The sequence below is a fragment of the Dermacentor silvarum genome, chromosome 10 (assembly GCF_013339745.2).
Source record: "Dermacentor silvarum isolate Dsil-2018 chromosome 10, BIME_Dsil_1.4, whole genome shotgun sequence".
Lineage (NCBI taxonomy): Eukaryota > Metazoa > Arthropoda > Arachnida > Ixodida > Ixodidae > Dermacentor > Dermacentor silvarum.
Window position 1 is genome coordinate 24019500 of NC_051163.1, and position 27688 is coordinate 24047187.

At 46.9% G+C, this 27688-nt stretch overlaps 1 protein-coding gene across 1 annotated transcript; it reads right to left on the bottom strand.

Annotated features, from left to right (window-relative positions):
• Positions 1–709: 709 nt before the first annotated feature.
• Positions 710–27680, bottom strand: LOC119466126 (TATA box-binding protein-like 1). The gene is made up of 5 exons (XM_037726615.2): positions 27060–27680; positions 22305–22387; positions 20624–20791; positions 12331–12425; positions 710–2309 (listed from the first exon to the last, which is right to left on the bottom strand). Exons 1-5 carry the CDS (start codon positions 27378–27380, stop codon positions 2050–2052), a joined length of 927 nt encoding a protein of 308 aa, XP_037582543.1. The 5' UTR covers positions 27381–27680; the 3' UTR covers positions 710–2049.
• Between the last annotated feature and the right edge of the window lie 8 nt (positions 27681–27688).

Sequence of the window (27688 nt, forward strand, 5' to 3'; positions counted from 1 at the left end):
TTGAACTTTTCATTGTGTCTCTCTCTTGTGATGCTAAAAATATCCACAATAGCATGAATAAAACAAGATGAGACAGAATACTGTTCTTGCATCACATTTCAACCTCTCACACATGTTGCAGTGTGCTTTGTGTTCACCCAGAGTAACATGATCATCTTATAACCACCATACTCTTTGCACGCAGGTTCTAGCTGAATAAAAGTAAATATGTTTATGCGTGCATGAAGCTGTATCAACGGAGAGAAATATTGACGGTAGTGCAGAGGCTTGTGCCGCTATTTTGTAACGATGCCTTCCGATTGATTCTATACCACTCTTATCATCCACCATTCAGGGACGGCTCATCCCATTGATAACATGGGCAGAACGTTGCTCGGACTATTGACAAAGCAGGGGAATGAACAGCATCACAAAAGTAATCGCTACAAAATTGCAGCCTTGGCCTTAATTCTGCAACATAGAAGCATCCCTAAGTAACTAAGTATGACATGGTGACCTTTGGGTGCTCAAGTCATATATTATTGTTCTATTGTATTATCTATGGTCTTTCTGCAGACAAATACATGAATTCTCCTGCTTATCAGTAGACTGCAATAAAATGTTCCTGTGTCCATAGCAAGTCATAGCAAGAACAGTGTTTGAGCAGCAACACGACAGCAATCTTCTTAGGAAAGCATTGTGGGTTCTAGTAACAGAGCTCATTCATGGTAAAAAAAAGGCATGTTTATTTCACAAGGTCCGACACTCAAATTAAAAAGAAGACTCATACTACGTCCATGCAACCGACACATGCATCCACAGCACTAATGCACCCACAAGCAAAAGATGGCAACTGCTATATATATAAAAAAAATTAAGCTTTCCACGCCTGTCATGGCAGAACACCCGCATTAAAATGCAGAAAGCAGTTCCAGTTTGCTCATTCAAGAGTCTCCAGTGGGCACGTGAACACAATGTCCTCTTCTTGGGGACAAAAAAGAAAAATAAATCCACACCTGAGGCGTATTTCCCTCTAGTTGGCGGCAAAATAATGAGGCCCTCAGTTGTAGCAACAAATGAAATTATTGCTCTACCTGCAACCGACGTCGGGGTGAACCACTCGCCGTGGCGTTTCCTTTTTTTTTTTTAAGACCAGATGCCGCGCATTCGGCCCATCGACATGCACGGGCTTGACGATGACTTTGGTTCAGGTGTTTCGGGGAACCACTAGCTCCTCGCGGGTAGGGATGGGGGTCGGGGTTTTGGGGACGGGGGGCGACAGTTGTGCAAACACAAGCACGTATTCTCAGTGACACTTTGTTCCGATGCTACCGACAAAGATGTGTCCCTCCTTTCAACTTAAAATATGGGGTCACCCTGCTACAACAGCCACTCAACAAAAACGCTGGTAACCTTCCTAATGCCGTGACCATAAGAAGAGAAAAAAAAATGTAAAAATAAACAAGGAAAATCTTGGGGCTGTGGGAACATGGCAACATAGCTGGGCAGACAGTTGCAACGGCTAGGTAACACGCACACGAACAGGAGGGTCGGGGACGATGGACATGTTGTACGTGGAGGAGACGAGCCTGTCACAACTCGGAAACACGCTCGCGTAACCTTGCTTCTTTGACGTGAAGGAAGGAAGTGCCGGACTAGAAGGACGGGCAAAAGAGCCACCTTCTACGCTCCGCAAAAAAAGGCAGCTCGGACATGCACTGCACTAGCGCAGGCAGAGGAGGCGGAGGACAACGGAGCAACCTCCGCCATCCAAAATACACTCTTTCCGACTCATTCTTTTTTAACCCCCTACCCCCCCCAGAAGTCCAGAGAAACATGTTGTGGTGCACCGCCACATCCCACGCATGTTTTGTGACGACTAGAGAGCTGCCACGAGACAAGCCGCGCACGCTCCAGGGGAGAGGTCGTCGACAGGCACGCTGCGGCGGCCTGCTCCGTAGCGACGTCGGCGGTTCCGCTGCGAGAACGTCGGTTCCGACGTTGACGGGGGAATCGGTGGCGCTGAAGAGAAAAGCTACTACAAAAACACCCGTGCTTCGTCGTCTATCCTTAGTCCCAGCTCTCGTCGGAATCGGGGTAGTCCATCAGTTCCTCCTCGTCTAGCTCTTCGTCTTCGAGCGAGTCATAGTCCTCCTCAACGGCCGCGATGGCATGCGCTTGGTGGTTCCGCGGCTTTGGCCGGTTGTTGGCGTTGCGCTGAGCACGCAGCGCCATGCGCGCCACATCTTCGGGTCCTCGCTCCTTTCGGAACTCGTAGACGAGTGGGAAAATCTGTTCGATGGCGTGTTGGACGTTGGCCACACTGGGTGCTGCAAAGAGCATGAGACGCACAGGTTTGTCATAAAGTTCCATGGTAAACTTAGATTGCAATTGTCATATTTACCTGACTTTAACATACACCTGCCTGTGCATTGTAATCCAATACGAAATTGAAGCAGTAGACATTGGCAACATCCCACTGTCAGGGCCACTATTCTACTGCAACATCCTACTGACAGAGACAATTGCTACTGCCAAGACAGGATGGCGACAGGACGAATTTTTGCTTAGGTTGGTGCCAACAACAGGCCACTTTCATAATGAAACTTTTTATTTTACCAAGCTAGTGGCAATGGCCATGATAAGTTAGCAGCAGTGGAGCCGCGTTAGATGTTTTTGGACTTCTGGACACTTGTGTGTATTGCAGAACTAACTGGTGAAGTGGTGGCTAGATTAGGCATGGACGACATAGTTTACAATGACAAAATCAGGTATGCATTAGGTTCATGTGCGCATTGTTTTCTACTTTGAACCTATTGTAAAACTAGGCAAACATATTCGAGGGCACGTTGGAACGGTGTAAACGCGGTGGTGTGGGAACCGTGGCCAACATGGATTGTAGACCTAACGTGTTGCGGTAACGTATCAGGTCAGGGTAAAAATATTCAATTACCATGGTAAACAAGGTTACGGTGGCTAATGATGCATCAGACCTTGGCCTTTAACTCTCTCTTGTGCAAAAGGCAGTACATGGGAACAAGAATACAAACATTGCACAATTTCTGGAGCTTGAATTTGTGGGAGTTGTTCCCTATTTCAAATACATCCAGCTCTGCCAGGCACATCGCAGTTCAATTTACCCATCAAGAGATTTTGAACTACCAAATTTCACTGTAGCGTGATAGGTGACTCAACTTTCCTTCGACAGCGCTGTTTTAACCCTGCTCTTGTGTCAGAATACTTAGCATCTGATTTTTCCGACTTCCCTGGGACCACAGAAATGTCCGAAAACAAAATGTAAGGCTCTTACTACCCTTAAGGACTCAAATTGCCACAGCCACATCCGAATTAACTCTAAAGACCTGCCAGTACACTTGGGCGTCTCTGCGCTCATACTGCGGTTGGAGTCTGTGGGCGCACGCGTCTATAATTAAGGGGGGACGTGGCTTTGAAGATCAACTTCCCAATTTCTTCATGGATTTTGATGAAAATTGGCACAAATGTTTAGAATGTCTCCCTGATACTTCCATAAAAGTTTCAGAGTGATACCTTGAGAACATTTTATTGAGCAGAATTTTTCTCTCTTGAACTTTCTGGAGGGCCTGGGGAGCTTAAAAAACATGATGGAAGGCTCGTTGAGTATTGAATGCATAGCTCAATGCATGCTGGAGGTCGTGACAGTCTTACTTTTTTTTTTTCGCAACACAAATTTTTTAGATAGTCATTTTTGAAGTTACCTTCGCACCAAGCACACTTTCGGAGTGAACGAATAGCCACACCATAAATTTATAAAAAGTCAAGATAAAAATGCGAGACTGTCTCGACCTGCACTGTAGTCCAAGGAACGTGACAAAAAAAAAACAGAATCAAAATAGGCTGAACGGTAACGAAGAAATCAGCTCCAGAAACTGAGCAGAAAGGCGAAAAAACAGTTTTGAGAAAACGGCTCTCAAAGTTTCCCCTTCTCTTCAGTTCTCTAAAATGCACCAAATTTGTAATCTTTGATGTGTTTTGTGATGTGGGGCTTCTTGGACATGTGGCCTCTGGTCTGCTGTGCCTTTATTCTGTGTTTTTCATGTTTGTATGGCATTCTTTACTGCTGCTCTACAAAAAGCATGGTGCCTGGGTTTCAAACCAAGTGAGGTGCAGAACTATGTGGGCATAAATATACAGTAGTTCTAGTGTTGTACCTGCAGACTGCCTCATTGATAGCACTCTCTAGTACAGTCAGTGAGGCATTGTTTTCTTTTGGTAGAAGACCATGTTACTGAATTTTTGGATCACCTTCCATTGACAATGGCTATGGATGTTAGGGAGAGCCACTGATAGATAGGCAGCAATGCAGCTGCTAGGTGCTTTCCAGCATGTACTTTTGTGTGATGCCTCACTTCTGCAGCCAGGTGTCTGTGCCAGCCCAAGTGGCCTAGTGAACAGAGCTCATGATGAGGTTCTTCTTATGAAGGGGTGGTATGATAGGTATTGGTGCGAGATATCGTGGCAAGAGTCGGCGCGCGATGTGCTAAGTCGCGGGTCTGAGGTGCCGATGTGCGAAATGCCTGGTCGCGGGTCCAAAGAATAGACGCTCGGTGAGCTCAATCGCGCAGTCCGAGGTGCCGACGCGCGAAATGCCTGGCCGCGGGCTCGAGGAGTCGACGGTCGAGGTGCCGATGCGCGAAGTGCCTAGCCGCGGGTCCGAGGAGTCGACACTCGATGAGCGATGTGCCGACGCGCGAAATGCCTAGCCGCGGGCTCGAGGAGTCGACGCTCGATTAGATTAGCCGCGCAGTCCGAGGTGCAGACGCGCGAAATGCCTGGCCGCGGGCTCGGGGAGTCGACGCTCGATGTGCTTAGTTGCGCAGTCGGAGGCGCCGATGCACGAAATGCTAAGGCAAGGATCCGAGAAGTCCGCGCGCGATGTGCTTGATCGCCGAGTCGGATGCGCCTACGCGCGAAAGGCTTAGCCTCGTGTCCGAGGATTCCGTGCCCGAAGCTTGGTCGCGAAGTCCGCGTCGCCGATGCTCGGAATGCCTAGCCGCGGGGCTGAGACGTCGACAAAACGCGGAATCGGCCACGCTACTGCGATGTCCGCATAGCGCCCGATTTAACACTCGTCGAGATTACGGAAACTGTCCGGAGCTCGCGAGGAGACCGCAACAAGCAAAGCAGACGACGCCGTCACGGAGCGAGCACCGGACCAATGGCGAACCGCGCTGGAGTCACGTGGCGGGCGCGGCCAATCGGTGGCTCCGGCAAGACCTTCAATCATTGGCTTTTTGTGTGCTCGTTTCTGTATGGAGGAGATAGCTGAGGCGGCAAATTTGAAGACGGAGAAATGCGCTTTCCAACGAGACCAAGATGGCGGCGCTCGGCTGTGCCGTTCCGGAGATATCGTGGCTTGAAAAACGGCGTTCTTTCGCGATTTTCGCGAAATTTTTCGGCACCTTGGCTCATACAACAATTTTTTTTAGAGCACTTCTACTTGGTTTTCAGTGATGATATTTCGGAATCAGATAGAATAAGAGATATAGAAACTGATGCGAAAGCCCTTAAAAGATCACGTGTGTCCCGTGACAGCGCCCCCTTTCTACTGCTGGTATGCTTCAGCGCAATACGTTGTATATGCTTGACCACGTAACCCTGGTGTATTGCGGCCAAGCTGACTTTTCGGAACCGTCATTATGCAATGCTTCAGATCCTTGGTGTGCTTTCCGCACTCCGAAGCCATTGGTGAGGATGAGAAAGACGGAGCCAGTACCGTTGCCGACAGTGGCAAATCCTTTAAGTGAACACTTTGGGAATTGATGCAAGTGAAGCTTTATATGCTGCTTGCTTTGATTTCCAATAATTTGTGGTCATGCCAACTGCATACGTTAAAATTTTTTCAGCTTATAGCACAATGCAAGATTGGAGAGTTGATTACCTTGCGTGCACCACTGCTGCTTGTCTGCGTAGTGCACAGACCACACAGCAAGACGTGTTAGCCTGAGGTATTGTTGTGTGCAATTGTTTATGACCTCCGAGAAGGTTAGCATCACCATTGCCTCACACGGCGCATTGCATCGTGGCCGAAGTGTTAAACTTTAATTGAATTATGGGGCTGTAAGTGCAAAAACCAGAATCAAATTATCAGGCATGCCGTAGTGGCCGACTCCAGATTAATTTTGACCCCCGGGTTTCTTTAATGTGCAACTAAACCTCGAAACATGAATGTTTTGGTATTTAGCCCCCGTTGAAATGCGGCTTCAGTGGTCAGGATCGAACTCGCGACCTCAAGCAACGCCACAGTTGCAAAGCTTCCGCAGCGTCGCCTAGAGATTACGATGCTCTAATGAGGCTTTGCATCTGCACGCCCTGCGTTAGTTGTCCGTTAGACATATTTGCACGGTGTTTATTGTTCAGAATAGCAGAAACTTAAAGGGCAACTCCGGCGATTTTTTGACCATGTCGAGCTAATAAAATATTTAGGTTCCCGAGACCCTCCTGTGACGCACCTGATAGCAGAATTGTTCCGCAAATTCGAAAATAATTTTAAATAAGCAAAAAAGCGCAAAAACGAAACCGGAACCTGAGCAAGCAGCCGGCCAACCTCTGCGTGTGACGTCACGAATGTATCCCCGGCGGGGAAGGCGCGCAATGCATGCCGGTCTCGCCCGCGGGGTGAACGAAACCGGCGAAGAGCAGACGCTCAGCTTATTCGTGACCGCGCCGGACCTTCGGGGACCTTCGGGTGACATTGCATGTAAGCTGCACCACCTATTCGGATCTGTCAAACAGTGGCAGTTATGATTCAGAAGAATTCAATAGCCACGAATCGCCGTCCTCCACCACTAGAGCCAGCACCCATGCGCAACATATCGCGCTGCGACATGAAGACCAAGGGTAGCCCTAACCACTGATATACGTGCTGCTTGCTATTTTAGGTGTTTTACCCCTCTCAGGGAACCGCTTCGCATGCTCACTGTAAGATGTGGAGCACGAGTTTCCGCATTTGTATCCCACAAGAACGCCGCTGACAGTCCAAAGCACCGACCGGTGCATTTCTTTACATCGGCAAGTACAGCGACCACTCGTACGTCGTTAGCTTGAGATAGCCGCTCATCGGTGACATCAATTAATGTCAGAACATATCAAAACCTGTCGATTTTGTGCATGTAAGCACCGTTACATCACTCTGAATCGCGCTGATATCACGCACCTTTGAAACAGCGAGCGGGAGACCGTATAGCAGGGAAGCGTTGTACAGCCTGCTTATTTATTCGTATTCTCTTCATGCACACAATTAGTGTTCCGTAGACATAGATTGGGACATTGCGCGTATGATCGTTCATTTAGAGAATGTACAGTTTTCTCGCGGAAACGCCGATGTAATGAAGTATGACATCGTTGGCAGCTGAACGAGACGGTTGTTTACGCATATGCTGTATCGAAGGGGCCTCCGCTTGCTGCCCATTTGGGATACGAGGCAAACAGTGCACCTCGTAAGCTAAATAATGTCAGCATAACAATGGGTAATAATACACCCATAGACTTGCGTAGTCACATTTTATTTAGGGAAGCGCCGGCGAGTGCGACTGGCCGCATTCGAGAACGGCAACGTATACGGATATTGATTGCGCGTCGTGTTGTCGCTTTTAGCTTTTTGCGTGTGCACTGTACGAAATGAGGAATGGCTTATTTCAAATCCGTATAGTCAAAACTGAACTACAGAAGCAGCTTTCCTCATCCTAATAGCTTAATTAGCTTCATATCAGTGGGTCTGGTCCGCCAGCAGCAGACGCACGAACTTGGCCACTGTGATAGGCTTAACCTCGGTTGAACGCGATCGGCATCGGCTCAAACTGTGTTTGCGGATGGCGAGGGCTGAAGTTCGTGCAGCCAACAACGCAACACCGCTTGCCACCCCGCATCACTTGCCCGTCCACAGGGAATGCAACTTCTCGCGACAGCAACATCTCACGCCAAGCGCTAGCTAACGATCGTCGACTCCTGCACGCTCTCGTCGCTGTCGTCTGCATGATCCCGGCATGCTCTGCGTGGACCATTCCTGACGTCATACACAATGTGGCCTATAACTGAGGAGGGGGTAAGGTAGGGTGCTCGAGGCAATAAACTAAATTCATTTGTAAAAAATCTGTGCAACTCTCAAGCCCGCTTTTTTTAGGACATGACGGAGGTATTCAGAGGAACAGACCCAGCGAATTTCATCGACATGCGTTGACATCGAAAAATCGCCGGAGTTGCCCTTTAAAGGGACTGACAACCAATTTTAATGGTGTCCATTTTTTTAGTGCAGTGGGAAGCTTACTGATCAGAGTGTTTAATAATGAAGCGGTAACATGGAAAACGGCGTGGCACATTTTGCATCATAATTTTTTTAATCAGCAGTGAGGATGTAGTAGTTTGCGGGAAGCATGCTGAAAGCAGTGATAGGCGAGTGTGACAGCGATTATACACCGGCTTTGAGAAAGTAGCTATGAGAAAGTATTATTTTTTGTTCATCAAGCCGATGTTCCTGCGATTCATGTTTTCCGAATTGTTAAATTATTTCTACCATAATATCTATGTGTTCTTGTGGTTTCCAGTCCAGCCGCTTTGGTTACAAATCAGTCAAGAGCATTCTTTAGCCAAGCCAAGTGCTCGAAAGCAAAACGACACTTTTACATGTGATACACAGTTAAGCGTGCTGCCGTAGCCACTCGTGTGCTAATATAGTAGTGCTGGCACTTATTTATGGCACAACTAGACAAGAGAATTTTGTATCTCACAGGGGGACCACACAACTCTGGATACTTAATCGCAAACTCGCATGCGTACAACAGCATGTGTGCCACTCGTTAGCATCAACTTTCTTTACTTCATAATACACATAGAATAAAGTGTAAGCATCTAACAATATACAAATTTAAGCAATAAAGTTGCTGCACTTAATAACAGACGACTTTCGTACAGTAATCTCTTGTACGACACCCGGAGTGCCGAGATTTCACCGCTAGGCTCACCACTTACCTTTAAATCGCAAACAACACGCTGGATTCTATCACAATAAATCATGGTCATTTCATTTCCATCAACTTCTCACAACACACTCTGGCCAGTTAATTGTCAGTCCAATTTGTCCGCAACCGCTGTCGTGTCTAGCAGCAGCATTTCCTTGCCTTCTTACGTCACCTTTTAACAATCCCACCGTGTCCGCACGGCAAACTGCGAGCGAAGAGCGGCGAAGCTGTTATCACTCGTTTCGTGACTCTGCCAGTTCTACCCATTCTCTGCTTCCTCTCCCTACCTTCTCTCCAGTGGCGCACCGACGGGGGGGGATTCGGGGGTTGTAACCCCCCCCTGAGGCCGACTTAACTCCCCCTTTTGTTTAACCCCTTTTCTTTCCTTACGCATTTGAGTACTGCAACTAAGATGTAAGACGCGCAATCGTCTGCACACTCGCAAAAAGCGCATTTTTTCGACAATTTCCCGTGAAGAAATCGAAATTAGTGCTGTTTAGATGATATTGGCAAACTGTCAACCCCCCCCCTGGCAGAGATCCTGGGTGCGCTACTGCTTCTCTCTCCCATTCTATCTACGAACTGCTGCACATTGGTAGAAGGGCAAGCATTGCAGTTTCTGCAATTATTTTGCAGGGGGTCACAGATAATTACAGCCGTCAAGAGCGGTATTGTAGTGCCGTCCAGGGAGCTCCAGAGGGCATTGTGCACATGCAACACGATAGAGATGTCCAAACGAGTTTCCCACATCTCCTTTCCTTTCTGCCACACTCCTACTATGAATATGCACGCTCTGAACCACCTCCCAACGCAGCGTGCAAGACAGCGACAGCAGCAGCAGTGGAAAAGCCGAAGGAAAGCTTCGCTTTAAAACATTGCACCGAATAGGAGGAAGCTTGGCAGCAAACGTCGAAGCAGCTAAGCTAGGGTGGCTAGCCTAGGTAGGCCTAACGACAGCACAAGGCTATTGCAGCTGCCAGCGGATCTGTGTGCGCAAGTGCTGGTTCGAGGCTGCGAGATAATCAAAATGGCGGCAGTCGTGGCTTCCACGTCCAAAAAATCCGACTAAGAAAGGTTTCAGCAGATGTGGGCTACTAACAAGAAGTTACAGTGTAGGACCATTTTTGTTACAGCTAACATGCAAAATCTCTCCTGCATAACAGTGCCTTGGATTACGTAAAAACTTAAGAGCCGGCAACCTCCTAGAGCAAGATCCGTGCCAAGGTAGTATGAGGAGTACCAAACTGCAGCACAAGAGGCACAAGTACCGTATTTACTCTAATCTAACGTGCACTTTTTTCCGATAAAACGGGTAACAAAAATTGAGTGCGTTTTAGAATCTAGTACACCCTAAATCCCATATTGCCATCGGCATTTCAACATGGCCGCTTCGTACACGCTTCAAGCCTAGCTGCCGTAGCTTTTTCCATGTGCTGCAATATGTGTGCTTAGGCATTAATTAAATTAGGCTACCGTCCGGCTTCCCGTTTTCTGTGTTTGCTCTATCAGCATGAAGTGCCGAGTTCATCATAATGCTACATTTGAAAGGTGACCATGTGAGCGCAGACGAAAATCACGCCGCGTCACAGGCGTTCGTAGTACCCAAAACTTGCTTGCAGGACTGGTGCAAACAGAAGGAGAGGATTTTCGCCAGCAAAGCAACACGGAAAGGTTTCAGTGGACCGAAGCAAGACGTATTCTGCGACGATCCACTTCAGCGATACAATCGCCTTGGCCCTATCTTGAAAGTGATCTGCAACGGAGACAGAGTCCGCCGTGCGCTATGTTTTCGCCATTCACCACTAGACTACTGTTTTGGAGCCAGATGACTCGGAGAACTGCTCTTGGCGCAATTGGCATAGCTGTTCCCCTACCATCCTTATCATGCCTATTTAATAATGAGTAAGCACAAAGTATGGGTCTAGAAACATTTTAGCGGCATTCTTATTGTGCCCATAAATGCCTTTTTTGATGTTGGTGTCAACATAGAAATTTCAGTCTAAGAATACCTTTTTTTGTTTTCTGTCCTAGCCTTATTTTGTTTATAATGTTAGCACCTGCTGGAGAACTTGGGTGAAGGCAGCTGATTGTTACTGCAAACACTTTGCCGGTCTAAAGGATGTTATTAACAGCTTTGCGAAAGAGGGCATCGCTGTGAGAAGGGCTCAAATTGCGCTACTTAACAGTACAGTTGAAGGTGGCTTAGTGTAGCTCCCTTTATGTTTTTAGCCAACATCATCGAGAAACTTGAATTCTAGGGCAACTGACCCGGAATGTGAAGTTCACTTTGGACGTTCAGGAAACATTGCCATCTCTGAAGGACCGATTGCTGATAAAGTTAGTTAGAACCTTCAATCTGCCCCAAACAAGCAAAAATCCCGGGTTTTCGGTACTGAAAGAACTGCCCCAGCCTTTGACTGACAAGCATTCTATTGAACATTCCTTCAGAAGACGCTGATCATCGAACGTTTCCAAGTACAAATATGTGCTGCTAAACTTCGGTGGATCTTGAGAGTTCCTTTTCTGCATACAAACCAATACAGTAAAACCCTGGTGATACAGTCACGGCTAGTACGGATTTTGGTGTGATATGCCTTCGTAACATTCCCCGGCCGAAATATATTGTTCTTAATACGAATAACATTGGCTGTTACGAATGCATTACTGCGCTGCTGCGGATCGTACGAATGCCCGAGCAACAGCAGCGGCCGAGCCAGCGGAGCGACCGGTACAGCGGGATCTGGGTAGCATCCATATTCGCCAAGCAATCGGCTACTTCACGTGGCTGCGCAATCTCTTATTGGTTCCCCCATCAAGCAGACTGGACCACATCGCAGCCTAGCTGATGCTTTGACTCAAGGACCGCTGCAGCAACGACGATAACGGCTAAAACGCTCCCTGCACTCGATGTGCTGATGTGTTCAGTGGCGTGAGAAAACATTCGCAAGATCACGTGCGCGCACTGTTATGCCTTCCAGAAGGCGATTGTTTACGATTTGGGCAAGAAGAAAACACACACGGATAACACCTCCTTGATACGTTTGTCAAGGGACCCCCGAAAAAAGTCGCAGTTTTGCACCTATACTGAGTATATCAAGTTACTTTGGAAAGTACTTAAGACACAGTATTTTGAGCAAAGTCTTTAGTTACGTACAAGCTTGCCCACTGCGCGATGATGACTGAATAGAAGATTTACAGAAGGATTAGTGGTATCACAATGGGCAAGCTCTGCTCCCTTCTCTAGAGTGATCACATAGCTCTTGTTACAGATTGACCAACACGAGCCATAGCCTTTAGCTGCATTGCATGGAGTTGGCGACAGTTCACTGAGACAACTGTATAGACACCAGCCTACCTGTGACTGTGATGCTGCCCGTGGAGAAGATTTTTAGGGTGGCCTTCAGATCTTTGATCTTGTACGTGACACCGGGATGTAATTCTGGCTCGTAGCTAAGAAGAGAGGGGAAGAAAATAACTTGTATTAAAAATCGTCCCAGAGTAAGAAAAAATCAAACAAAGCTCACAGGACCGTTTCAGGGTAATCTGTCGGACAACAGCCTTAGAAGTTCTAAACAGATTTCATGCCAATCATAGCGCATAAGAATCAAGGAAGAAAGCGCAGCAACACTCAAGCTTCATCGTCTGCTGCGAGTGATGGAATGTCGATCACAGATGCACACAGGAATTTGCAGACACACACATATTTGCTTTTTGTTGTCACTCTAAACCTGTATGGTCACAGTTATGATGGCAAGTAAGTGTCGGCCTAAACGACTTGCTCATCAGAAAACTGCCACAAATGAGAAACAGTAAGTTAGCACACCACAATCCTTTACACACACCTGTTGCAACACAACCTTCGAGCCTCGGAATTCTGCTTATTCCGGCAGCTAGACTGCTTTAGCCAGAAAGCTAAGAAAACCACCGTCTCCACAGTACTCAACAAGAGTAGCACCGTGTCACCTGCTACACGGAGTTGCACAACGCCTGCACAACCTGCACTTCTAAACAAAGCAAGTGCAAGAAGTGTCGAAAAGTTGTGCATGACTGGTTCATGCATAGGCGCCAAACCGAGGACTGCTGCGCACGCGATAAAACACTACGCTCCCTCAACCAGAGCAGAATAGTGCAGCCAAATCAAGGAGACGAGATCCAAAGTTCTGGCAACAAACCGCAAGCGGCTTTCCCCATGGCTAATTCGGAGCGCAAATTGCTAGAACACAAGCTAAGGCACGAGAAGAGACCAGACACAGCACTGTGTCTTGTCTGTTCTCGTATCTTGTGTCCTAGCAGTTCGCGCTCCGAATTAGCCATGCTTCAATACCAACTCGCCAATTTCTCGCTTCTGATCTGATTTCTACACCCCTTCCAATACTCGTGTGCTCTCTTCTTTGCATCTTTGGAACCAGCTCAATCCCCGTTTTTCTTCTCCACTAGCTGTTATACTCGCAGACAAGTTTCTGTGGCAGTGAAGCGAAAGCTATGACGGCAAAGTGCACATAAAGCGAGAGCACTCCCGAAAATAGTCCCACAGTGTCATCCGCATTAGCTTGAGCAGGGAAAGAGAGAACATCAACATCCTATTTACAACTGCCTAAACAAGACATAATACACGAATGAGTGTTAAATTTGACTTATTTTCCTGCTTTTCTCTTCCACATTTGGGCAAATGTGAAACTATCACATCGAAGCTATGCTGATTCATTATCAGTTCCAAGAAATCAAAAGCATCATCAAGCTATGCCAGACTACTTGACGTTGTGACACACATGCAGAAGCTCCGCCCCCGTAGTTGTCCCTTCATTGCCACAGAAAGTTTTACGCAAGTGTAACACTAGATATAACACTTTCGGCCCTTTATGCGCAATGCCTCACGTATTCCAAGTGTACCAGAGAGCTGGAAGAACGCCAAAGTTATACTCATCCATAAGAACGAAGACGTTAATAAATTGAAGAATTTTAGACCCATTAGCTGCTTTCAGTATTGTATAAAATATTCACCAAGATAATTTCGAATAAAATCAGGGCAACAATTCAGTCAACCAAGAGAACAGGCTGGCTTCAGGAAGGGATATTCTACGATGGAACATGCCCATGTCATCAATCAAGTAATCAAGAAATTTGTGGAGTACAATCAACCTCTCTGTATGGCTTTCATAGATTATGAAAAGGCATTTGATTCAGTAGAGATACCACCAGTCATAAAGGCATTGCGTAATCAAGGAGTACAGGAGGCATACGTGAATATCTTCACAAATATCTACGAAGATTCCACAGTTACCTTGGTTCTCCACAAGAAAAGCAGAAAGTTACCTGTCAAGACAGGGGTCCAGGCAAGGAGACAAAATCTCTCCAATGCTATTCACTGCATGCTTAGAAGTATTCAAGCCCTTGGACTGAGAAGGCTTAGGAGTGAGGATCAACAGCAAATATCTTGGCAACCTTCGGTTTGCAGATGACATTGTCCTATTCAGCAACAATGGGGACAACTTTAAGAAATGATTGAAGACCTTAACTGAGAAAGTGTAAGAGTGGGGTTGAAGATTAATATGCAGTAGACAAAGGTAATGTTAAATAGCCTGGCAACAGAACAAGAATTCAGGATTGCTAATCAGCCTCTAGAGTCTGTAAAGGAGTATGTTTATCTCGGTGAATTACCAACAGGGGACCCTGATCATGAGATGGGAAATTTACAGAAGAACAAAATTGGGTTGGAGCGCATACAGCAGGCACTGCCAAACCCTGACTGAGAGGTAAGGACGTGTTTTTGGGCTAGTTGGTTCTTCATCATCAAGTAATAGACAGCGCCAGAATATACACAGGACCAAACGACGAGTAACGAGACAGACACAGGGCGCACTAACAACTGAAGGTTTATTCACAAAAAGCGCAGAATATGTATACTGGCTGAACATGAATAAACACAAAAAGGAAACTGTCACTTGCATCACATGGCCAAGCCTACTGCGCGCGAAATGGGGATCTAGTAAGGAATCTGATATCCTTATCCGAGAGTATGACGGAGGGCATGCTAACACAGGACTCATCCAGCTTTTTTATTTCCAGGGCTTCAACAATCTCCCTTGTTAGTCTGTCTGCTGATTTGAACATGATGCTGGTATTTTCCATTAAAGCAGCACAGCCGCAGTCCCTACAATGAATGCCTAGATGTCCTGATATTGTCTTTCTTGTGTTGTACTTATGTTCTTTCAATCTCTCATTTAGGCACCTTCCCGTTTGGTCTATGTAAGATGCACCGCAATTCAAAGGAATTGCATAGACCTCGTTTTTCGCGCAGTGCACAGGCTTATCTCGATGATTCGTGGTACATACAGATGCCTTGCTTCCTTCATTAACCAGTCTGCACATTTTTGCGAGCTTTTCCGGTGCGGTAAAAACAACTTTTACTCCTGCCCTTTCCGCTACTTTCTTCAGGTTATGCGAAATAGAATGTATGTAGGGAATGGCGGACACATTCTTCGTGCCTTGTTGTGCTCCCGCATGGTTGGCGTGCTCCCGCATGATTTGTGTGGCGTGATCCCGCATGTGCTCCCGCATGGTTTTACCGCACCGGAAAAGCTCGCAAAAATGTGCAGACTGGTTAATGAAGGAAGCAAGGCATCTGTATGTACCACGAATCATCGAGATAAGCCTGTGCACTGCGCGAAAAACGTGTTAGGCACCTTCCCGTTTGGTCTATGTAAGACGCACCGCAATTCAAAGGAATTGCATAGACCACGTTTTTCGCGCAGTGCACAGGCTTATCTCGATGATTCGTGGTACATACAGATGCCTTGCTTCCTTCATTAACCAGTCTGCACATTTTTGCGAGCTTTTCCGGTGCGGTAAAAACAACTTTTACTCCTGCCCTTTCCGCTACTTTCTTCAGGTTATGCGAAATAGAATGTATGTAGGGAATGGCGGACACATTCTTCGTGCCTTGTTGTGCTCCCGCATGGTTGGCGTGCTCCCGCATGATTTGTGTGGCGTGATCCCGCATGTGCTCCCGCATGGTTTTACCGCACCGGAAAAGCTAGCAAAAATGTGCAGACTGGTTAATGAAGGAAGCAAGGCATCTGTATGTACCACGAATCATCGAGATAAGCCTGTGCACTGCGCGAAAAACGTGGTCTATGCAATTCCTTTGAATTGCGGTGCGTCTTACATAGGCCAAACGGGAAGGTGCCTAAATGAGAGATTGAAAGAACATAAGTACAACACAACAAAGACAATATCAGGACATCTAGGCATTCATTGTAGGGACTGCGGCTGCGCTGCTTTAAAGGAAAATACCAGCATCATGTTCAAATCAGCAGACAGACTAACAAGGGAGATTGTTGAAGCCCTGGAAATAAAAAAGCTGGATGAGTCCTGTGTTAGCATGCCCTCCGCCATACTCTCGGATAAGGATATCAGATTCCTTACTAGATCCCCATTTCGCGTGCAGTAGGCTTGGCCATGTGGTGCAAGTGACAGTTTCCTTTTTGTGTTTATTCATGTTCAGCCAGTATACATATTCTGCGCTTTTTGTGAATAAACCTTCAGTTGTTAGTGCGCCCTGTGTCTGTCTCGTTACTCGTCGTTTGGTCCTGTGTATATTCTGGCGCTGTCTATTACTTGCTGACCGAGAGCTTACCACTGTCATTGAAAATAAAAGTGTACAATCATTGCATTCTACCGGTGCTAACATATGGGGCAGAAACTTGGAGGTTAACAAAGAAGCTCGAGAACATGTTAAGGACCGCACAAAGAGTGATGGAACTAAAAATGTTAGGCCTAACTTTAAGAGACAGAAAGAGAGCGGTGTGGATCAGAGAGCAAACGGGGTTAGCAGATATTTTAATTGACATTAAGAGAAAGAAGTCGCAGTTTCGCCCGAAAGGCGAAGCATCAATTGCGATAGCAAATTAGTAGAGAGCTATACGGAGTAGGGATAGTAGTTTTATTGGCTGCATAAACTTGGACACATTCGCTTACTAACAAAATTAACAAACCTGGTGTCAGCGCGCACAGGCAAACATGAATAGATCACACTCGATGACCGCAGGCAACCAATGTCGAAACGCTGGCGTGAGCAAGCGCGGCAGCGGAAGCGAGTGAAGGTTTGTGTGGTCTATCGCTTCAACGGAAACTGAGCAGCGAAAGCACAGCGCATACAAATGTAAGAGCTGTGTGGAGATCGCTTTCCAAGATATGGTGCACACCGCGCGACATCCCAGATCCGCGCAAAGTACAAGTTCACAGTTTCTGGTAGAGTAGAAGCCGCAACCCCTCCCTCCTGCTTTCCTCCTTTCGGGTGGGAGGTTGAGTCGCCAGTTCCCCTTGCGCCCGGTCGTAAGATACACATTTGGTGCCACAGCTAACCGTCGCCTCCCCTCCCCCGATGGCCTTTTGCACGACTGAGGACGTCGCATTTACTCTCCGTCATGTGTTCGCTCTCCGTGAAAGCATGCGTCCCTCGCGCGCTTTTACTCGCACTTTCAGCATACGGGGTGCGGCAAACGATTTTATTGCCCTTGGACTTTATACGGAACCTCACGGTGACGGCAGAAATCCGCTTGAAGTGTCCATATAATTGCTATCACAATAAAATGGAGCTGGGCAGGTCATGTAATGCGTAGGATGGATAACCGGTGGGCCATTAGAGTTGCAGAATGGATACCAAGAAAAGGGAAGCGCAGTCGAGGACGGCAGAAATCTAGGTGGGGCAATGAAATTACGAAATTTGCAGGCGCACGTTGGAATCAGCTAGCGCAAGACTTGAATTGGAATCACAGAATTGGAGATCGCAGGGAGAAACCTTCGTCCTGCAGTGGACATATAGGCTGATGATGATGATTATTAAATGTGTACATCAACATACAACCAGGGCAGCAAAAAAAAATATTGAGCACACAGACAATCGATGCCAATGAGCAAGTAGCATTGTGTTGACATTGAGAAACCAAGCTGCAATTGCATGAAGCCTCTGTCATCAAAGTTTGTTTTATCATTACCTGCAAGCTGGAAAAAGGCATCGTAGTCTTATCACTGTGCCACGACCATAGAGTTTCTCACTATATTACCTAGAGGGAAAACTGGCGCTGCTGTGCTGTGGTATCCATGGGAATGCCGGTATATTGTGACTTCGGATTGGCATTGTTCTGGGAGAGCCAGAACGCCTTGAGACATGCAGGGCTAGTACCGTTCCGTCTGTCAGTATGATTCATTTCCTGCTAAAACAGCACATAAAAACTGCTTTAGCTTTATTATTACACAAAAACATGTTTTGTTTAATTTTGAGGACTTACTATTGGATGCACAATTATATGAAACGTAAAAAGTATCAGCTGGCCGCTAAAGTTGGAGGGCAGACGACAAGATTATCGCTCACTTTGGAACAACTTGTCTGTTCTTGCTTTTCTTCGCTTGATTCTGCGTTGTAGGTGAGTAAACTTTATTCAGAGATGTAATATGGGTGAATAAAAGCCTTTTATGTAGATTTTACATGTAGTCGAGGTAGGCAGAAAACCAGATGGGATGATGAAGTTAGGAAATTTGCAGGCGCAAGTTGGAATACGCTAGCGCAAGACAGGGGTAATTGGAGATCGCAGGGAGAGGCCTTCGTCCTGCAGTGGACAAAATATAGGCTGATGATGATGATGACTTTAAGAACGTATTTGTGTAGCCATATCCACGTTTTAGATTAAGCCTCGTTCAACAGCCAAAACAAGCCTCGCAGACACATATCCCGTCATCCCATGAGGGCACGGCGCCCTTTAAGAAACTTGCATGGACAGTGGCGCCAGTTTAACCTCTAGGTGTTATAGTGAGAAACTCTATGCCCCCGAGTATTGGTTTTGGAAGAGGGCATGGGTGCTGTGTAGCGTAGTTGCTGCTAAGTTTAGCAACAAGCTTCAACGCCACCTAGTGTGCTCTTACATAAAACTTGAATCAGCAGCACACAAGATGAACTGCCTTTTCATCTGAGCCAACACTCCGGTCATCTTACCCCACGGTCTAGACCTGGAGTACCTGGCTTCAATTACACAACTGGTACTGGTGCACGTGGTGCAAACTAAAGAGTCAATCAATAAAGTAATTAGTAAAGTGAGGCAACTATTTAACAACTGCACAATTCCTGGCATCCACAATTGGTATAAGTCCATGTCAGCGAAAATTGTACCTCAAATTACTGATTTTTATGAACCTGCAACACCGATCACTAATGGTACCATTTGTCTGGTTCCTACAGTGCTCCAACTCAGTTTGCAGCAATGCAGAGACCCTTTCGAGATTGTAGCCAAAGAAAGCCCGCCGCAGTCCAAACGTGCTCTAGCTGCTCCCAGAGCAGTCATAACAGCCACGTGAACAAGCTTCTGCCGAATGTTGGTCGCGCTCCCAGGCTGAATGTGGAAGTGCATCTCTCCGAATGAGCCAGGCGAACTTGGAGCGCGAGCTCGAATTCGACCAGCCGAATGAAAACCACTACACAAACCACACAAGAGTGCTCCGAGGCAACCAGCCGAATGTACCATAATACAACAGGCTGATGGATGCAATGAATAATATAACACCTTGTAAGTTGTTGGTCCCTTTGTGTACCTTGTTTTTACGGTAACGCATACGCACTGCACATGGATTGCAAAGCATCACCATGTGTCAGTACAGGCTAATAGCAACGCAGTCGTACCATTTCAAACGGTCCATCAAAAGCAAACAAGATGGTGGCTATGATGCGTTTTCGGTGCCTTTCAGTGTTGTTTTTGTAAACAGAACTGGTGGCAGCCATGCAATAGTGCTGCGGTAGCATGATCTCGTGCAATTTAAGCACGCCCTTCTTGTACACTGATGCCTGCTAATGTTAAGACAGCTTTTGTAAACAAGTATTGACAGAAAATATTTGCACCAATTTTATTGCTTTATTGGATAGTCGTTGAACACATAACTAATGCCGTGAGGCACAACAAATAATAAAAAGCCCATCGTCATTTACTGCGACCAGTTCAAAGTGCGAGGTATGACAAGCTCGGTTTCGCGCAGGAAAAAAGGAGACTTGTCGCATCCGATACCACTGACAAATGCGCACACACTAAGGCCGCAATGTTGAAAGCGGAGTCCATTTAGCACTCGATGGGATAAGAGGGAAGAGTGGGTCCTCCTGCATTTTCAACAGAAGTCCAAAACTGGAAAGGCCACTTTGGCAGCTTTCAGCAACACGATCATGGTATGGCCTTCAACACCGAATTGGGCTGACTTGTTTGTGATACCATGCAACTGCCTACTTCTGGTGACGAGCCTTCTTTTTCACTTCCAAAGCCTCGCTTCACTTGACGGGCATTTTGAACAGGTCTTAAACAAGGTGCAGTGATTAACTACTCGTGGCAGCCTCAAAAGATTAAGGCTTCCTACTGTTACTATGAAGTCAACAGCTACCTAAAAAAAGCATAACGGCAGCTAGACACAAAATTTTCATGTCATCATTCCTTTATAGCAGGATTTCTGTGTTATGTTTTGTTGTCGAAAAAATTAAAAATGCATTGAATTCCATAGGTGTTCGCTGGAGATACAAAAACAAAAATATTTGTGTTGTCTCGGGGTTTCTTTATAATGGAGTTTAATTGTCTCACTATTAGTATTAGCATATCTCAAGATTCAAGACTGCTTACCTGGCAAGAGCCCGGTTGTTTTGAGAGAATGGAATGAGTTTGATGGCAAATGGCATGGTGCAGGTGCCTAGGACGTTCACCACTCTGTAGTTCATGAACTTGACCCGGAAGCCCAGCTTCTGGAGGATGCGCGCATAACGTCGTGCCGCCAGCTTGGCAGTTTCCTCACTGAAACACGCACAAAGGGCAACAGAATGAACACTCCCGAGGAAATATGGAAGCAAACACGTATGCACGAAATGCCAATTGTTGATGTTTGCCGATATGTTAATCAATAGTCGCTGGGAACTTTCTTAAACAGGGTTTCTTAAAAAAAAATACAGCTGAATAGTAGCAAGGTAGGCCACGGAAACATTGTGTTGGGCAGAAATAAACATAGCACTCTATTGTTAATAGGCCCTCCAAACATTTCTTCAGGAATGTATTTTTTGGAAGGCACTGCAATCATTCCAGTGTGTTCTCAGTTTTGAAGAAAAGATGTTGCAAGTCACCTTAAATTATTGTTTGCCAACTTTGGAGCTGCAGAGCTCAATGGCAATCGCTTAACAGTGCGGTCCTCTTGCAAATATGCATGGTGAAATCGCTGATCTGTGCCTCACTATCTCGCCTCGAAGCGTTAGATAATGTGCTTCTTCCACCTGCTGCAACCTCGCAAACGAATCTTCACTGCCCAAGCGCCGTATCTATCACATATGATAAGGATTTCATGCTTATCAGCATGTCAGAAGGCTATCACCCCTTTTGAGTATTACAAAAGGCGACGATTTTGACACTATCTATATTGTGTGTTAAAGGGCCTTGAAACAGGCAATAAACAGCTTCTATGTTGATTTATATGCTTGTGTTCAGTATTGCAAAAGGTGATAAGATTGGTGCAGCTATCCTATTGACCTTTGGAACAGGCGATAAATAGTTTATACAGTCAAATGTTTTGCCTGTCTGCAGCGACTCACAAAAGCACCAATAACTTGCACTTTTTCATTGATGGAGAACTGCTCAACTACCATGGTACTGCGGCGTCCGGACCCTCCCGGGCTATCTTTACTGTGGTGCCAACCATCGCTCCCAATGCGCGCCGCAGCTAAGTGGCGGCACTACATGCGTTCATTGTAAAGCAACAAATCAGCCATCCCAGGACACCATATTCTTTCATTGTACAGGCAAATGTGCTGCTGTGGTTTTCACTGTAGAGGCATTCGCGATATATATGAAAGACGTGAATTTGCCCGGGACATGCAGAATCCTCCATTTTACATTTTGTTATAGAGGCATTCAACTGTACAACATACATTACAGGTGCACAATCGATCATAATTTAAAGGTTCTGCTTTGTTACTGGCATGGCGTAAGCATTGTGTATTGGCAAACCTTTTCGCCACTCTAGCGATCCTCCAACATGACATCTGTAACTACATCCATACAAAGAATTACATACAACATTCTCAGTAGGTCACGAAAAATATTTGTTACGTCTTTTTTTTTTTGTATGCTGTGTTGCCGCCAATGTTTTTCGATGACAAACACCCACACAGACTAGAATTTCGAACATGGCCATTCACAGTTCATTTCTACTTCACCACAAAAGCCAGAAGATTAGTGTAAGAGCATGAAACCACATGGGTGTTAAAGCAACATGACATTTATTTTTTGATATGGGCCACAACGGCCAGCAGCTGCTTACCTGGTGGCACCTGTGCAGGTGATTTTTCCCGAGGACCACATGCTGGCAGTTGTGTAAGGCGTCCTAATCTTCATTGTCAGCATCTGTTGAAAAGCAAAAGCGCATTTCTGATTTTTGAACTTGGTGGTAGAACATTTATCGAACATTCAAATTGGCACTGGAATACAAACTTACAAAGACTACCTGCAGGTTACCTAGTAAGTACACTATTGCACCACGATTTTTGTGTCACTCTAGAATCTACAGCACATACCCGAGTCATGCACTTCTCCGCGTCGCTTTAGGACACATGCTTCATGTTTAGACTGCACGACAAAGCAAGATACAAAAAAAAAAAAAATGTGTGACATTAAAGCACAGCTTATGAGTACTTCGTAAAAGCTTCTGTGACGACTTACAGCAACATTAGTTGTGGCAGTTCTGTAAACAGTAATGAAATGACGCGAGGATGTGAGATCAACACGAGAGGAGAAAACCGAAAGCAGAAGGAATGATGTCACCAGCTCGCATGTTGACACCTCAATTGCGATTCTAACCTGAGGTCTGCCATATTTTGGTTAGGTCAAACGAGGTTTGTGAAAAAGTGCACTTACACAGTTTGCACGTCGTTTGTCGGCTGTGAGCACAACACAGGATTTCGGATATTTGGAGTGAAGTGGTCGCTCGTGGCCCTCTAGCGGCTACAACTATAGTTTGCCTCACCAACTACCTGCCTAGGTTAAGGCTCATATCAGTCAATCAGTGGCGAGGACCAGTCGAATGTTTCGGAGAAGGGCTCACCCATTCCACGCTAGTTAATTCTTCCACGATCAAGCTTCAAATCAAAGGCAGACAATGGAGGAGCCTGTCTGGTTGGAAAAGCAAGCGATAGTTGTCACTGCCTCGCATGTATTTGGCGAGATCATTGAGAATAGTCTGAAGCAGCAAAGTACTGCAGAACACTGAACCAAGTAGTGTACAGAGATACATACTTGTCTAGAACACACTCCTGAGGGCAAAAGCAGCTACCAAAGCTTGAGCCGACCACCAGGTCGAGAGAAATCAATGTAAACTGCAAATTTAGTCACGCAACCTCGCATACAGCCGATTTCTTATTTTCAGATATCGTCAGTACAGTCATGAGAATGTGGTGCGTGTGTTTTAGAGAAGTGTATTGTTGACCTCTGTACTAACACAACCATTGCAAATTATGGCGGCCACCTCCCTTTGTCGCAATATCAACCATTTCTTTCAAGCACTCAATAATTTTTCTGAACAAAAACATAATTGAGTCCCGCTAGGTCTATGATGTGCTGCTCAGGATGCACAAGAAAAGAAAAAGAAGACAGTACAGAACGCAGTCCTTCGTGCAGTCTCTCTTAGCATGGCTTCCCCTAACAGTACGGGTATGGCCCGATGCAAACTGTTTTGCAGTAACGACAGACTGACTACTAACAGATTTGCTTTGTGTAGCAGCCCCCCCTCCCCCTCTTTTTCTACTAAAACGTTTCACCGGGCGTCGGTTCCTTACCGCATATACATGCGAGTTACAAATTATCGCACGTCTATCGACACACCGATGAAAGCAAAATAAAAAGGCACACGGATCAGCGGGCAGTAATGTTCACACAAACGACTGGCAAGGTCGGCGACGGTTCGTCTAATCAGGCGCTCATCGCACATGCGTCCGGCGTGCACGTTTACCGAGGTTCGCTAGTCGGGTTTACGCCGACAATACACGCGCGCCTTCGATGGTCGTTCACTTTGACCGAAGTGCGTTCGTGCGTATCGAAAACCGTCGATACCGAACAGCAATTTGTTTTTATTTTCATCATTTTTTCTCCCTCGTGGGAATTTAACGAGAAATCTCTAGCATTTGGAGGCACCGTCGACCTGAAAATACTTGAGCGGTCCTCGGGCAAACTTTGTGACGAAGCTGTACTAAACAACCTAAAAGAGACTTCGTCAACCATCTCGCTAAACGGCTGCTTCCACGCACGTCACAATATGACGGCAGCCGTTCTTTCTTTTAAAACGAAACTTGCTCACCCATCCAACAAATAATACAGTAGTAGTACAACTGCAATAAAATAAAAATGCGCACTATCCAACGTTTTCTCAATTGTATCATTTACAAGTCATCGGCTACGGATCAAAAAAAGAAAAAAACATGGGCGAATATGACGAGTGAATTGCATCTTTGAAACGGATCTGTTTTGAGCGCCACCACACTCCGGCATTGGAAGTTCATACACAACTTTTACGTCATTAAACATTTTTGTTTACCACTCCTCGCTGCTTATAATAAGCACACGATCACACCACCCAGCGGCCATTAAGTACTTACATCACTCACCACTCTTCACACCGTTACCAATCTTCCAAATATTTACGTTTACTGCGCCGAAGTTCACCCTCTCAAAGCTGTCGCCGAACCCAGGGCTCCACAGACACTGACCACATTTTCGTCTATTTTTGCATGTGCATATTCCAAGTCAAGGGTCTTAAATGTTAACCAAGTGTAGCGACAGGTCGCTGCATGTGTAACGCCGGACACAAGGCATGCCCGATGAAGAACGGAAGGCCGGGGGCGGAAAATTTGACCCCCCCTCCCATCGCCCCGAGTGGAGAGTTCGGGGTCATCGCACCGGAGAGGTGATGCTACGCTGGCGAAGAAGCGCCACCCGTTTCACCCCCGCGAATTGCAACGGCGCGCCATCCTCCCCGAAGAAACGCCACCTTCGGTCTTCTAACCTAACCCCCCGAACACCTCTGCGTTCAATCAGAGTCTTGCAACAACCGCAGCAGTGTTTTCCGTTTTTGTTTGTTTTTTCAATTGGGGAAACGCCGCTGCCACTAATGTTCTTACGCAATTTGCTCACTGCCTTCTTGCTCACCTGCCCCTCCCACCCCCCATTTTTAGTCGCCGCTCCACACACCGCCCAAACCGCCTTCCGGTCAAGAACAAAGCGTAGAGAGAGGGGGGTTCAGCGAAGATAAAACGAGTAATACAATGCGTGCAAACGGAAGACGCGACCGCGCCGAAATCGCACAACATGCAGGAGAGACAATGAAAACAAACGAACTGTCGGGGCAACACCATTTCAAGATGTACGCGATGACGCATTTGCTATTATCGGTGCGCTACAGCGTCTTTCCCAAGAATTTTTATTTAGAGCTCACGCAGAGTTGTGACGAAACAGCCAACCTCACGGCCTTGTCAGCGTTGCACCTGTGTTTGCGTATTTTACCGACTCTTTCTTCGCAAGAAAATGTGCACTGAGATAACTTCGCAGAAATGTGGGAGTGTGCTACAAAAAAAAAAAAAAAAAAAAAAAAAAAAAAAAAAAACCAGAAGCAACGAACAAAGATGATGTAGTGTAGGGTGCTGCGCTGATTCGGCTCAGAAACTCGCACCTGAATCCGCGGTAGCGGCTTGGAGGAGGCAAGACTTCCGGAATCAAATGTTCCAGACGACGAAAAAACAGTTACGGGCATTGCGCCATACCTAGCGTTTTCCCTATCGCTTCACCCGATTGGAGAGCCAGAGCAATGCCCGCTTGTACATCGGCATCACAACATACTCTGGTGGCTAGTTTAGCGCAAAGCTGAAATTTCGAAATGAAATGGGACAACACCATAAAAAGTTGCGACACAGCAAGCGCTTCTGTTTTTCGAGACGCCAGCCACAATTCGTGCCACTCGCCCATTACGTAAATGCGCCAGCGTTCCCTTCGGATTTCGCTGTGACCACTCGAGACTTGTTTTACTACTGTCCCAATTGCTTTATCGACGCTGTTTTACAACTCGTCGCATTCGATCGCGCCGTCGTAAATACGCTGCAAGGCTTTACTTTGCTGATTCGTTCGTTTCTGGCGGTGTTCAACTTCCATTTCGGTCTCGGCGGCAGAACTTCTCGAACAGACGCACCTTGACACACGAGACGCCGTAATGAGGAACGGGGGCATGTGGTGCATCGAGACGGCGTCTATCCAAACCGCAAGGTGCATGATGTGGGTGTTCGGTGCGCGCAGCGCACAATGGAACACGAGACTAGGAACGATAGCAGAGTGTTTACCTCGCATTGGATAGCGCATTTACTTGCACCGCATTCGTCCCTCAGTAACCGCGGCGAAGAAATAGGTTGGGCGAATTTCCGTATTTTTAGAAACGGCGGGATGATGGGCGGGGAGGGCGGAAGATGAAAGAAAAAAATAAAAATCCAAGAGTGTGCGCGGTAGCGACGATAAATAACGTAGGATGGATGCCCGGTGCTTGAGGCCCGCAAGCAATCGCAGTAAATTAACCTACTGGCGCTAGAAGAGGAAGGCGAAAAAGGAAGCCGTGTGGGGGTGGCTAATGCGAAGGCCCCCCGAGCGCGTGCACAGAAAAAGAAAATCTTGATCGCGCTGATCGCCGAAACAATGAGGAGTCGTCATCGCTACACGAACACTGGAGGAGGGCGGGCGCCGTTTCGAAAGAGCGGGCCATGACAGACATGCGGTGTCGTGCAGATCGGATTCTCAAGGTTCCTTTTTCTTTCTTTTGTTACGCTTTTACTCTTTTTGTTCTCGGCGCCATCTAGACAAAGGCCTGCCTCCACGGTGTCGACCGGAGGAAGTGAATCGCGTAGCAGCGGTGTTACGCTTCGCAGCAAACACGCGGTGAGCCACTGCTGCTCGCAACTCTGCCCGTCAGAGACGACCGCGGACAAAGAGGGGGGGTGCAGAACGAACGGGCCCCCAAAAAAGCGGCAGAAAGGGCGGAATGACTTACGCCGTTCTCGCGTCGATATTCCACGTTGGAAGCAGTCAACGCGATCTGTCGCAGGTTGAGGTGGCAGCGCACGCTGAAACTGCAGACCACGTTGTTTATCACAATGTCGATCACGGGGCTCGAGTCGGCCTCGCTGCCGGCGGTGGCGGCAGGTTGCTCCATCGCCCCCGCGACCACATCCTGTCCCGGCTCGAGCTGCTGCTGCTGCGGTGTCGACGGAGGATCCTTGGCACAAGAGTTATCCGTCGATGGTTCGGACTTGACCACGTCTTTCGAGAACTGGTGAAACGCAAAGTTGTTCCCTTGGCTGAGTGTGGCCATCGCTCGCCCACCGCACACCACACTGCACTCTTTTTCTTTTTTTCCTTTAGCACCGGCGACCGACCCCGTCAGCGCAGGGGAGCTGTCGTTTGGGCGCTAGGCCTATGCGTAGGCCTAGCCCAAACGCGGAAGAATCGGTGTCGCCTCACAGTTTCTCGGCAATTGAACCCCCGCCACCCGAAAACGAACAAATTTGCGAGCCTTTCAAAGCGTCACGACGCCTTTTCGGCGTGCCGACACTCGTTATAAACGGCGTGAAACGGTACACACGCGCGCAAGTCTGAACAATTCTCACTACGCGTCTGCTA

Bases quoted from the DNA above. Each gene is read 5' to 3' on its own strand.
- LOC119466126 (XM_037726615.2), bottom strand. From the start codon at position 27,380: ATGGCCACACTCAGCCAAGGGAACAACTTTGCGTTTCACCAGTTCTCG. The intron at 20,792-22,304 runs GTAAGCAGCTGC...TGCGTGTTTCAG, and splicing joins ACCTGCACAGGTGCCACCAG to TGAGGAAACTGCCAAGCTGG. The intron at 2,310-12,330 runs GTAGGCTGGTGT...TGCTCTTTGCAG, and splicing joins GGGCAGCATCACAGTCACAG to CACCCAGTGTGGCCAACGTC.